The sequence below is a fragment of the Pygoscelis adeliae genome, unplaced genomic scaffold (assembly GCF_000699105.1).
Source record: "Pygoscelis adeliae isolate BGI_AS28 unplaced genomic scaffold, ASM69910v1 Scaffold77, whole genome shotgun sequence".
NCBI lineage: Eukaryota > Metazoa > Chordata > Aves > Sphenisciformes > Spheniscidae > Pygoscelis > Pygoscelis adeliae.
The window spans coordinates 5,588,399-5,602,686 of record NW_008825216.1 but is presented as its reverse complement, the minus strand read 5'-3'; the positions used below and the strand labels follow the sequence as shown (position 1 = coordinate 5,602,686).

Sequence of the window (14,288 nt, the reverse complement as noted above, 5' to 3'; positions counted from 1 at the left end):
TGGAACACCTCTCCTATGAAGAAAGGCTGAGAGAGTTGGGGTTGTTCAGCCTGGAGAAGAGAAGGCTCCAGGGAGACCTTATTGCGGCCTTTCAGTACTTAAAGGGGGCTTATACAAAAGATGGGGACAAACTTTTTAGCAGGGCCTGTTGCGACAGGACAAGGGGGAATGGCTTTAAACTAAAAGAGGGTAGATTCAGACTAGGTATAAGGAAGAAATTTTTTACAAGGAGGGTGGTGAAACACTGGAACAGGTTGCCCGGAGAGGTGGTAGATGCCCCATCCCTGGAAACAGGGCCCTGAGCAACCTGATCTAGTTAAAGGTGTCCCTGCCCATGGAAGGGGGGTTGGACTAGATGACCTTTAGAGGTCCCTTCCAACCCAAACTATTCTATGATTCTATGACATGGGCACGCTTTTGTGTTGTCTATCTCAGTAAGTTCATAACTTTCTGTTAAAGGTATAATTACAGCATATTTTTCTTGTGACATGGCAGCTTCAGTGTGTCAAGATGGTATTCTGGAAATTGCACACAAAAGCTTTTAGGTAACTACTTTTCTCGCGATGTGGCTGTATCTATAACACAATGGAATCATAAAAAGTATGGGAGTTAAATCCAGAATGAATGACAGATTAGTGCTCTTTCAGGCCTCCTTTCTTAGATTATAAACCCAGCACCGTAAAAAGGCAAACAAGCCGTTAATAATCTGCTACCTTAAGTATTAGTCAGAGATATAAACCAAACACTCTGAAAAGACCTATCACTTTCAAAATAGAAGACAACTCGAGACATTTGTCTAGTTATTGATAACATTATATCCAAGCAAGGGAACCAACTGCAAGATTAGTTCCCATTTCAGCTTCTAGGACTGGACTGTTTACTGCACAAAGATATTTAAGAGAAGTTGAAGTAGGAAACAAAATGGACCAATTTTCAAACAGAGGAATCTAAACTTAATAGTCTCAAATGAATGTTTAGGGATAAAAAGTATTCTTTTCACATGCCTGTAAATCTACAAATCTGACTCAGAAATAAAGGCACAACAACCTGAATCAATTTTTTTTTTTTTTAAACTCTGCACAATTAAAGTTATTTTAACATACATGGTTAACACTGCCAGTCTGATTTTCACAGGATTTTAAAGAAGTATTTTTCCATTCCCCTCCTCTACATCTAAAAACCTCCTAACAGATAATATTGCATATTCAAACTTTTCAGCATTAAAACTATACATATATACATATGCAAACAAACCTGGAGAAAAAGACTTTTTGCATTTCTATCAACCTAGAAGACAGAGATAGAAGATTTCTGTCTAAAAATCTGTGTTGCATTACTTGGATTATCAGCAGTGCAGAAACAATTTTAAAGGTTTTTTCCCCCCCTCTTAATTCAGAACTACTCCTATTAGTCTTCAGATAGACATAATAGCATTTTTATACTTGGCATTTCAACTTCATATTGATTTTTAGATAAAATATTTTAATGATTTAGACTCTGAGTCGCTTAAGTAGTCAAAAGTAGTCTGGAAAGTACTTTAGACTTACTACATGATTTACTTGAAACTCATGGGGGGGGGTTGGGTTTTTATGGTTTTGGTGTTTTTTTGTTTTAAATAAACACAATGTCACTGTTGGCCAATATCAGCTTAATATAAGATGACAGCCTTTTAAAAATAATTCATTTAAAACAGCAAATCCAGCTCTTCTGAATATAAAATACATTCTTGTGTAAATCAAGCAGCACAGACAACAAAAGCCCAGCATGGTTCACAATTTGCAGTATGCAGGGCATAAGGTGAAAGCTTGAAGAGTGACTGAAACTTTATGTGAAACTAAGTATTCTCACAGGGGAGAGGGAAGACCCTATAGTGTCATTTGCATGGCATTACCACAACTTTCTTCAACATCCATTTCATTTGCTTCTTATTCAGAGCCAGCCCTGCAAACTTTCACTGTCATGCCTGCCTGCCTTCAATTACTCAATGTATCTGTATGAAAGAGATCTTAAATTCCAAGAAAAATATAAGTATTTAGTACAAGCAGTTTTGCATGAACACAGGAAGAATCATTTGCCTTATAAACCTCCACCAGCAATCCAACATTTCCTCAAGTCATTTGTCCTGATCTGCTTACTATGCCTTGCTTCAGACAATTTATCACTGCCTGCTGTCTCCATCTTGAAAAGAAAAGGTTTCACAATAATCATAAGTCAAGCTGCAAGGAAAAAAAAATCCAAATATTTCAGCAATCACGGTTAAATACAGACAGACAGGACACGAAGAAAAGCAGAAAGCTCATATTTTCTACTTGTGACATATTAATAAAGTACTGCCAGAGCCAATCTTCATACTAGACCAAGAAATCTGTTTCAACATTAGTAAAAGATGATCGTTTAGAGGCAGAGCAGCACTGCCAATCATGAAAATACAAGAGTGACAAGTACTTTAAATTCATTTTCTAACGTAAGCTTGCTTCATAATTGGTTGCGATATCAGAGAAAATACTTCTTTTATGTTCTAAACCTTATCACACTGCCTCCAAGTATTTTTATTTCTTTTAGTTAAATTGTGTTTCTCATCACAACATAATCTGCAGTACTGAAAGAGAGCAAAAGCTAAAATAAGCAAGTGAAACAACAAATTTTTTTAACCTTCCCATAGTATAGGGCAAGTTGTAATCCAGGTATTTAATTAACATGACAGCCCTTCCTATACATAAGTCCCAGTCTTGGATGAACATTGAAGTCATCCACTCCTGCCTTCATTTAGGTTGCAATTCTTCAACTGAGAAAGAACATCTACTCCTAAAACAAATACTAAGCCCAAATTCACATGAGTAAATGGCTTCCAATAACTTCTGTATAAGCTTTCCTGACAAACTTGAGGGGAGAATTAATTACTGTGAAAATTAAATCAAATTATTTGAGATAACCTCCTTTTCCGAGCCATGCAACAACATGAATTTACAGAAAAGCAGCAGGGAAAAAAGCTAGACAACATGACTCATTCAATTCTTGTGTGTGTCAAAGGAATCACAAATGGAAAAAATTAAAATGAATTACCTCATGAAACACATCTGGGTTTCCAGGGTTAAACAGTGATGGCAGTTTCTCTTCTAAACCATGTACTATTTCTGGCCACACCGAATTCACTAAGAAATCATATCCAGGAACAATATCTGCTTTTTCACTGAAATAAAATTGCAATTATACCATGGTTATATTTTACCACCAGACTTCTATTTGGAGGTAGGGATAACTAAAAAGACATGCACTGCAGTAGACAAAACGCAGTTAAGTTTTTTTTAATGTAGGTATGCCGATTCCCTTAAACTATTCTTCTTTCCAGGTTTCATATCTGATCCCACAGTCTCATCAAACGCAAGGTATTTTTTTTATAACTCTCAAAGTGTTTTAAAATTTTATCAGTTCTGTATTTTGCCAGTGTGTTCTGGAAAATGAGTATATTTCACCTGAGAACTCCTATTCTTACTTGTATATTTCAAGTTTTAACAGCTCCAAACTTCAAAGAGGTACCAAGTAGAAGTAATGTGACTAATGCAATGGAAAGAAGCAGAACTTTTTCATAATTGTTCCAAGCTGTATTTAATACATGATATTGTGCTTCGAAGAAAAAGATTAAAAGCTACCTTGATTATGAAAATTTATAAATTGAGAGCAGAAGAGATACAAGCATTTAATTCCAGTTCAGTACACCACAGTACAATGTAGAAACATTCCATTATTAAGAAGAAAGATTAAAACTTGCTGAGGGATTAAAAAATTGAAATGTTAGTAAAACTTAGGAGTCATAAAAACCTCAGCAATGGATGACTAATTAGCAAAGTAATTCTGCAGGGACTACAGTAATTCCCTAGGGACTACATCCATAGTTCTGCTAATTACAGCAGTCTACTATATTAACCAGCCTGGAAACAGATGAATAAATGGATACAATTCAGTAGACCTGAATTATTTAAACTTCAAAACAGGCAATTTAATTGCATAAAGAATTAAGCACTTTTGGAGAAGACAGTGGAAGCACTACACAAATCAATTAAACCTGTAGTTCCAGTTCATACAATACATCAGTCAAACCTCTGGGGATCATCCCCACTTTTCTGATGTACATTAACAACCCAGTAACTTTTGAACTCATAGTTTTTAATAGCTTTATTTTGCCCTTCTCCTTGGATGAACTGTACAATCATGTTTCATGGATTCACAAAAACAAGGTATCTGACACATTGTATTATGAACAGTACTCAATTCTACTGCTGAAATACAGGCTTCTTTTTCCCTCCTCTGAAGGTCTGGGCTGGGGCACCAAGAAAGTTTGTTCACTGTTTTGTTTTGAAAAACACAGACACGAGAGAGCAATCAAACTTGACTATGAATCTTCAGGAAAGGCCAGGTGAGTCGTTCATGCATGGAAGCTAATTATGCAAAGCATTTCAAAACTATATGATACTCGCTGTAGCTTTAATGCAACTGAGAGAAACCCCAAGATATTTACCTCGAAATAGCTCCCCCTGTTACTTCACGTAAAAGACGGCAATGATGAGGAACAAACTCCAACAGTTTATTGTACATAGCCTGAAGGCCATTAGGATGAGATTGAATGTACTGTTCCACAATCACCTGCCAGGAAGAGTTCAGTGTTAAATGTCAGAAAAGTGAATATGAAACACCATAATGCAAGACTCTCAGTCTACTCACTCAAAACTCCTAACACTATAACCTCAAATATTGGGATGTTTTACTTTTTTATATTATAGTTTCCCAGTATAACTCGCCAGCTTGAATTATTACTTCCTTTAATGCAGCACTCTAACTGGCCAGATCGCCCACAAGAATGGGAATGAGCTCCTTGCTTTTAAATGTTAGCCACCATGTCCGGCTCCCCACCCACTGCACACATCACTGTCCCCTGAAGCAGTCTGTGAAGTTAAATGGGTGACTGGCAAAAGCTAACCAAACCTCAGAATAAAGTAAAAAAATTCTTCTAAATTTAGAGCTTGTTGGTCCAATCCCAAATGCAGGTAAGCCAATAGCCAAGAATCTTCTGTGACAATGCTAAGCCTTTAATGCAGCTAGCAAAGCAGTTTGTCAGGACAGTACCTCATATCCAGTGAAAAGGGATAATTCTCTGCCATAAAGAGAAGGCAGACTGTAGTTGGACAATACAGGAAAAGAACAATAGCTTTTACTTCTTGGTATTCTTCCACCTGTCTGAACACTTTTGCCTCTTGCTACATAAACAAGTGGAACGGTGCAGAAGTGGGGAAAGAACAGATACTGAGAAAACAGAGGGGAAGACGACCTGTCCCCCACCGCAGGAGTTGCTGCAGCATTAGCAAGCACCCAAAGGAAGTCTGTCCTTAAGGGGAGAGGCCACCACCGTTTGACTCCCTCTCCCATCCAAAAGCCAGGAGCTGGCTTTGCTTTGTAAATCTGTATGCATACAAAGTAAAGCCAGAAAAATTTTAAATGTTTCCTTTCCAACAGCAGAAAAGAAACATGCTACTGACAACGACATACAGCTCAGGTATTATCAGGCATACTATTCTTTCCCAGGGAAGGGAAAGGTAACAATTCTGTCTCTTGGCTGCTGAAGACATTACAGAGTGAGAAAAAGGTAATTTCTTTTCCCTGTCTTGATTTAGAAGAACAACTCCTTCAGCAAAAGTTATACAGATTAACTCTTCACTTGCCTTGTTTGGGAACACCGTGGCAAATGGCCACTAAATGGAAAAAGGAAGCAGATACCTTAAGGTCATTTCTGCATTTATGTTCAGAAAGGGACATCAGTGTAAGAAAAAGCAACTGTATTATTGCCTACAGAAACATATTCAATACTTTTAGAAACGATGTTCACATTGCTTTTATAGGTCTTAATAAAAGTGTTTATACTATAAGCAGTCTCATTTTTTTGTAAAATACCAGTAGAGAACTGTTTTAAATATCCTGAAAGCAGAAAAGAGTACCTCACATCATACCATGCTTCTCACGGTTTACTGAGCAAAGAGAATGTTATTAAACACCTCAATTTAAAGAGTAATGTCAGTAAAAGAAAATCTTGACAGCAAAGGGAAAGATACATCAATAACACAACTTGGGACTCAAAGCCACTGAAAAGTGCTATGTATTGCAGAAGCAACGATGAGAGGAAGATCTATGCTGCCTTCTGTCAACACGCACAAATTCAAGCAGGTGTATATTTGCAATTGCCAAGGCAGCTCTTGTACTTTACAGTTCTTCCTCCCCACAGGAGCAGGAAAATTAATATTGCTGAAAGATTCATAACGCTAGTTTTAAGACACCAACTTTGTAGCCCTGGCACTGACCCAGTTTAACTTCTTTAAGGACAGTGAATTTAATGCATTTATGAAGTACTCTGACAATCTAGTGAAAGCCAGGGAAACTTCCTGCAACAGAGCAGTCAGTTAACGCTAGTAGTTATATTGTAAAAGGGCACTTATTCAGATATCAGTAGGGAACAAATATCCTCTGAAATGGTACGGAATCATTACCTGACCTGGACATAATGCCCAACACACTGATGAAAAGGGTCAAAAGAAGTTTTGGTATTATAGCAACATCGCTTCAGCACAAACCTGGTTTCTCAAGTCATTTCAAACACAGCAAATATCTTAAAATGAATTTTTAGATTTTTCACTTGAAGCTTGAAACTCCATAATATAATTGTAGGACCTTAAAAACGTTTTCAGTGGCAACTGCAGGTGTGCTGACATACAAGAAAAATTCAGCACAACTGACTTTGTTACACTTTTGTGGCAGCTTACTGTCTGAGGTTTTTTTTGGAGGGATTACATTATCATCAACCACAACAAAAAGAAAAAAAAAAGTAGCGTAGACTAGTCACCAACTTGTTCAGGCCAGAAGTGGTAAGAACAAACCGTGCTACAAAAAGGTGAGGAACCATTTTACAGGTAGCAGAAAAAGTCAAGAGAATTAGCAGAAAGTCCCCTCATTTCAGAAAATTCAATCAGTACTTTGTGATTGGTCCAACTTGTTACTGTAAACTGACAGCTTACTAAAATCAGTTTCTCATGAATTGAGAAACTGGCTATCTGACACATTCTTCCCACCAGACAACAGCAAATGCTTCCCAAACAAACACTTGTTCCTGCTCCTGCTACTGTCCTGGTACAGCTGGGAACTGCAGAAACTGCTTCCTCATACAATGGGAAGAAAAGGACATTGCACTAAGAATTATTTTTGCTGCATTTGCCTGCTACTGAGCCAGCCATGAAGAAATGCAAACCCGAGATCTGATCCAATTCCCACAGATGCACCCTGGTCCAGAAAAAATTTGATTTTACGCCAGTCATATGCTTGGTTTAAGGTTGGTTTTTTGGATTCCTCACCCCAAGAAAAATGTAGATGAGAAAAAGAATCCCAACTGGATATAACCTGAAATCAGTGACAGGTGAATTTTTTCTTAAATAGCAACAACAAACAAACTGACATTGTGTTGGGGTTCAGTTCTCCTGCTCTCTCCACAAAGGCATTTTGAAGCTGCTAAAGAAAGCTGGAGGTTAACAGGAAAAGTAAGCATGTTTGCAAATCAATTCATTTTCTTAGGATTCTTGATTTTCTCTTACCTCATCTATATAAGGTTTTACAAGCACTTGACCAACTAATGCCTCTGCATCTCGTGTTTTGTCAATTGTTGCATAAGTGCGAAGACAGTGACGTATTATGTCAACATTTGAGGTTTGAAGGCCTTCCAAGAGCAGGCCTTCCAGAGACTGCTGCAACATAGCTGTTATTCCAGCTATACGCTATGAAGAGAAACAAAATACAGTAATAAAAAACAAAAGCAAAGTCTTGCCATCATTGCTGAGGAAAATTCTTCCAGAAATACCTAATTCAGCTTTCCATTTTCATTTGAAAGGTGCACAAGTTTTGATAACTGTCACCATTAAATGAACATTAACACAAGCTTAATGGGTTACTGATGCTGTTTAACACAGTATTTATTATAATAAGGTTAAAAGGCAATTATTTTCCTCTGTACGTTGCAAGTTATGCGGTAACTTATCTAAGGTCCCCTTTATCCTGAAGAAATACGTCAATAATTGTTCCTTGTTCAACTGAACTACTATGTGTGATAATAACACAAAAGCTTCACAATAAGTCACCAGGGATAACAACTGTGGCATTTATCCCTCACTGTCAAAAACTACAACGATAGTGTGTTCCCAGCACTACTTGTCAAATTACTGCAAACCAAAGACATTGAGTGACACTGGCAAAAAAAGTGACATGCCATTAGATTCCTTCTGGCTTCTGCCAAACAGCTGCTTCAGTCAACATATATTCTTCCATTTGCTAACCATTTTTCCTCATCTCCTGCAATATCTCTTCCACTAGATCCAACTCATCGCTACACTACCTGCAGATATATTCCTGGCCCAAGACGGTCCGTTACAACTCTGTATTTGAAGCAAGTTCAGCAACACACATTAAGTTAATCACAGCTGAACTACCAGTTTAACGAGTCAAATTTTTTCTCTGGCCTTTTGCATGCTATATTGTGTCTATTCATCCTAAAATGATTCTTTAAATAGCCACAAAATTTGTTCTGAATATGCAAAGCCCATAACCCAATTGCTGACTAGTCATGAAAACACTATCCTGTTGCTCACACTTCTGTTGCTATCCATATTTGATAACTCAGTGGCCAGAACAGTCTTGTAAACTGCCCATGAATCAACATGGTACCATGGAAGTCTTGAACTGAAATACATTTATATTGCCAATAGACATACATAGTGAAAAACTGGAACTATGAACTACCTCGCTAGCTCGAAAGCCATCAAGAATGTCAGCTCCATGCTAATCAGCTTAAAGCATTACCCCGTCTCCATATTCACATTATTCATACTATCTACCTTTAAGTACCAGTCTTCATTTGTTCCCTCTCCCCAATGAATAGACAGAAGAAAAAAAAAACCCTGTCAATTCATCTTTTACGGTATACAGTTATTACAAACAGGATATTAGGGAGATCAGCCTACCAGCCTGAACAGCCACAGTCAGGCAACAAATTTCACCAAAAGACAAAGTTGAATATATTCAAGCCAGCCACTCTGTAGGCACATTCCATTCATATCCTGGTCTGTACACTGCAGCTAACAAAACCAACATAAATCTCTAGAACTAGGCCTCGGCATCAGCAAGCAGACAAACTGCAAGATACATTAGGCTGACAAAAATGTCTGTTGTATTTCCTACTCTTATTCTAAGAAATTTATTCTAAAGAAGTTAGCAAACAAAGCGTAAACTCTCGGAAGAAGCAATACTTCTAGTCAACTGATAAAAATGACCTCTTGAAACTCATTTTCCCCCATAAATCAATTCAGTAAAACTCTGTGGAAACAGGCATTTGTCTTCCAATTATATTGGGTTTGCTTGATCCTACAAGTGTTAAGCTGGCTATCATGCAATACGTACTGGTCTCACTTTGTCCAAAAGGGGCGTTCCTTTGCTTTGTACTGCATGAAACTGTAGTTGATTAAATTCTGTGGCAATTCTCTCCAAAACCTGTCCAGTTAACAGTGGGCTAGGAGATGATACAGAATGAGAATACACAGTTAGAACCTTTCAAATCAACTCACTTTCATCTGCAGCAGATAAATAATGCCCTCCCCCAATTTTTGTGGTTTAATCTAAACATTTGGAATTCTGATAGACTACTACAATTATTGCAATCATGCAATAGTAATCTGGAACAGACTACACGATTAGAGTTATTCTGGAGCTACTAAGGTATGAAGTGGGTGAAGCAGAAGCTGAGAGGAACATAAGAAGCTGCCTCAACAGTATGAAGCACTGTTTGCCATAGGGTAGGGCTGCTTACTGTCACATGAAAAGGCAGCCTTACAGCTCATTCTGCAGTAAGCGATCTTCACTATCCAGATTTGTTTCTTATTTCCCTTTTCTGTCACGTGGTGAAACTAATGACAGTTATCTCTACAGAAACAGTCCTACCCTTCTCAGGTGTATATAATTAGCCAAGTTTTCAGCCATTTGAGTACAATCTTGCTTCAAAACATGATTCTGCAAAGTGTCTCACCCTGACCGAAAACATTTGGCATATGCTTTGTCCCTCTACGTATCAACCTATTACTCTGTCTACCTCTCCCAACTCATTACCATGTGATCCAGCACACTAAACTGAAGAGACAGTCTCACATTCAAACAGGTTCACGAAATTGTCTTTTTCCTTCAGCTTAATTTGCACTTGCATCCCAGTCAATTATTTTAAGCGCATAGCTGGTGCATCAGTTCCAAAACTGGCTGAAAGACATCTTCCATCCCTCAGCAAAGGCAGAGGGAGAAGACACTTTCCATGAAGTTGTTAAAAAACAAAACTTGTGAGTCTGACTGGAATTTGTCACAAACTTTCCATCTTCCAGAAGTACTACATGTGTGGCTTGCCTGCCTCAGACTATTGCAGCAGTCCTTTCAGTTATACGTATGCAGGGAAAACAAGAAAAGCTATTTCCCATTTTACTTCCAAATGATATTGTAATAAACTGTACTGTAGAGAATATTTCAGACATGACAGGATTAGTGACTTCCAAGAAAAAGAAAAAAAAGATTATTGCATGCAAACTTCAAAAAGCACACGTTTACTGAAAGCACTACAAGTAATTCAGAATTTTGGAGGCTGAGTTACATATTCTGTGAATGACCAGTTTGCAGAAGACTAAACCTGAGAAAATAGTAAAATAACAGTCACTTATTCCATCAGAGTTACATTTCTAAAGATATATCCTAATGTTTGTAACTTCATCCACACCAATACCATGAAATTAAGTTAGTCCCATCAATTACAAACAAAACTGAACATTTACATAATTTTTACCTGTTTCCCTCTAATGAGGACAATTCTTTAGTGCCTTGGGAATGTAGAATCTTCTCAATTTTCTCAACAGACTGAATAACATGAATAAGTCTCAGGACACACATCTATAATTAAAGAAAGATTTTTCACGTCTGACCCCAATCCCAATTTATATTATCTAACAACCCTGAAGATATTTTGGATTTTTTTTTGTTGTTGTTTTTTTTTTCTCCTGGTGTTAAGTTCCCTCCCTCCATCTTAACACTTGAGTCATGTCTCAGTTGAAGTATTGCTCACGTAAGCCCATAAAACCCCACAATGTTTGTCACAGATGTAGAACAGCTGTTCTTATCCAATTTTTACCAAGTTAAGCACAAAGACAAATGTTAGTTCCTCCCCCTCATAAAGAAAGTAAACTGCTGTATTTCAATTACATTCATAATAAGCAAGTTTATATACTACTACAAGCAGAAACGAATAGCTAATTAGAAAAAGCCAACCAAACCAAATGTAGATGTTTTTGGCAAATAAAGTAAAATAAAGATTTATGATCAACTAGGCACTGTAAAAATGAAGTCTGTCAACCAAAGCTTCAATCATTATTTTTACAAGTGCAAAATCCTGCACAGTGTGTATCTAGACAGTCTAAAACTTTTAAAATTTCATTTTCTCTGGGTTAATGGCAAAAACAAAAGTTGCCCTAGTGAGGCTCTTTCCCAGGTAATCATTTGTCTGTTGTACCTTTTTTCTTCTAATATCTTCCTGTTTAGTCATTCGGTCATCTACTGCTTGAATTCCTTCACTGACACATGACTTAAGACTCTGTGAGAGAGAAAGTCAGTATGAAAAGTTGGCTTCCCACTTAAGTTTTAAAAAACATTAACTCAAAAATCTAAACTTAAAACAGGAGACAGATTAATAAGAATATAGGACAAATAAAAGCTACAGTACATCAACTGGCCTCTAAGTAAAAAAAAACAAAACAGAAATAAGACTAAATAACTGAACGTATAAGCTGCTCCTAAAGTACTGCCACCACAAGTATCAATTTCAACCAGAAGCGTTCTTTTAGTACCTTACAGAGAACAAACCACCTTTCACACAGAAATAAGCAATAAAACCAATATAATTTTATGTCTTGAAACTGAAGTTATAAATCAGATTTAAGTAGCATTTTTCACATAATAAATATTTCTCTGTGCTAACTGTGAACCTATTTTCTATTTCAGATATCAAGGCTAAGATATCTTGAAGGCACATTTATACAGCAAACATCCGTCGGAACCAGCTGCCAAGATGAACAAAAATTGCCCTTCACTAAATACCAAGTCACTGTGGAAGAGTCAGAATAAGACTGACCTTCAAGAGGGTGATCTTTTATGGTTAAACCACAGGACTGAGCAAAAAAGTCCTTAGTGGGACTGGGTTGCATCTGATTTATTTACTACCATCTTTAAGTCACTCTAATATTAAAACAGTTCAATATGTCACCTTATACTTGTCTTGCAAGAGTCCATACATTTATCACGTTTAAGAAATCCTTTCTCTCTTCGTTAAAAGGCACTACAGAAAGTGTAAATTTACTACTACTACAACTGCTTGAAAACACGCCTCTCCTACTACTGCTCTAAGAAGTCAATTGTCAGAGAAGTTTATTATCATTATTATTAATGTGAATAAAAGACATTCTATATATCATATGAAAGTGAGCTGAATTTTACCAAGCTGTGTATGATTGTTTTGAGCATACCATAACTTCTTCCCTTAACTGTCCCAAGGGTACTGAAAGCTGATTAAGAGCCTTGTCCATGCCAACCTAAAGAAATCACCACAAAAATACTTATGACTTTTTTGATAACTTCATATGTGAATTACTGACAAAGCCTATCATTTTACAGACACTAAAAAAGAACTGAAAAATTATACCTCCCTTATAGTCTCCAGTTTTAAGTGCAACGCAAAAATATGTTACCTCCAATACAGGGATAAAGATATCAGACTGCTTGTCACACAAAGCCAAAATTGAAAGAAAACTTTGACCTATAGAAGTTTTTCTTTCAATAAAAATGTTAAATCTCACTCTTTCAACCTATATAATTGGAACCTGGAAGAACTGGAGTAAAAGAGCAGGATACACAGTGAACAAGACATTTTAATGTGTAAATGACTAAAATTCTCAGTCAAGTGTTTGCCTTGAGTCTAACTTCCTTACGTATTGATTTTTTTTTTTTAAGACAAAAAGCATATATCTAAAGCATTTATTATGGGCCAACAGCAATTCTTTACAGTAGCTATATTCTACAATAATGGTCTTTCAGTTTCTCTCAGTGCAAGGGGTCACAGTTTAAGACGTCTTAAATCTAATAATGCCAAAATACAAGCCACATACTTTTCATATGAAAAATAAAAAAATCACACGAAAACATGTTGAGTCTGAACTACATAGTAAAACTTAGTAAGACTTACTAGATTTGTTGAGAGATTAACAAAATCTGCATAGTCCTTATTTATGAGTTCTACCATGGCAGTTTTAAGGAGTTTGTAATAGAGCTCCAGATCCTCTCTGAGCTCTTCCAACTGCACTCGTTTCCTGCAGTCTGATACAAAGTGATCAACATCAAAATCCGGCTGAAAATGAAACAGGAAAGAGAGAAGGATGTAAGTGAAAAGTTCAAATCAGGAACACACCCACCCCACCCCAAAATAAAGTATTCCATATGCCAGTGAGCTGACCAAACTGAAGTACTGGGGGGCAAAAAGACAACTTAACGGAGTAGTTGTCAATGTTCCAAAGTCTTGGTCTTTAATCTCACAAGCATACAATGTTGTGGGTCAGAGTACCGAAAGACTAGCTCTCCAAAATACAAGGTTGTATACTCCCTGCATACGCTTTAAAAAACCAAACAAAAACCCAAACAAAAGTCGAAATACAGTATTACGAACTACTTTGAGCTCTCTAAGCAATGAGGCCTGAATGCTGGTTATCAGTCTGCCTGCAGCTTGGCTTCAAAGCACGCAGGGTACGACCTGGAGGAAGTACGACTCGGGTCTGCCCTAGGAGGTGAGCCGCAGCACCCGGCCCCGGCCCGGCACAGAGACACTCGGATCAGCCGGCTGCAAACCTGCCGGCTCTCTCCTCGGGCAGGCCCCCCTGCTCCGCCGCCCTTTCAGTCTCGCCAAACTTAGACGTAAGCCCTGCTCGGATGCAACCGCAGAGGTGCCAGCCGCCTAGCTCTGCAAACGGCCCGGATCCCCCTTTCAGTGACACACACTCAGCGCTTCTCTGGGGGCCTCAGCCCGGAGACAGAGCCGTGGCGGAGCTCATAGATCCCGACCAAGGCTCCGGGCTCCTCTCGCCCACCCGGGAACCCGCCACCCCCCGCCTCAGGAGGCCCTCCCGGAGCACCCC

The 14,288-nt window shown here is 37.9% G+C and overlaps 1 protein-coding gene across 1 annotated transcript in view; it reads right to left on the bottom strand.

Annotated features, from left to right (window-relative positions):
* The window catches only part of COG2 (component of oligomeric golgi complex 2), a 57,783-nt gene that overhangs the window by 18,738 nt on the left and 24,757 nt on the right, over positions 1–14,288 (bottom strand). The window contains exons 2-9 of the mRNA XM_009329238.1: positions 13,346–13,507; positions 12,630–12,695; positions 11,621–11,701; positions 10,901–11,004; positions 9,484–9,592; positions 7,629–7,808; positions 4,517–4,641; positions 3,064–3,190 (exon numbers count right to left, since the gene is read on the bottom strand). Coding sequence (XP_009327513.1) covers positions 3,064–3,190; positions 4,517–4,641; positions 7,629–7,808; positions 9,484–9,592; positions 10,901–11,004; positions 11,621–11,701; positions 12,630–12,695; positions 13,346–13,507 — 954 coding nt within the window. The remainder of the gene's footprint in view (positions 1–3,063; positions 3,191–4,516; positions 4,642–7,628; positions 7,809–9,483; positions 9,593–10,900; positions 11,005–11,620; positions 11,702–12,629; positions 12,696–13,345; positions 13,508–14,288) is intronic.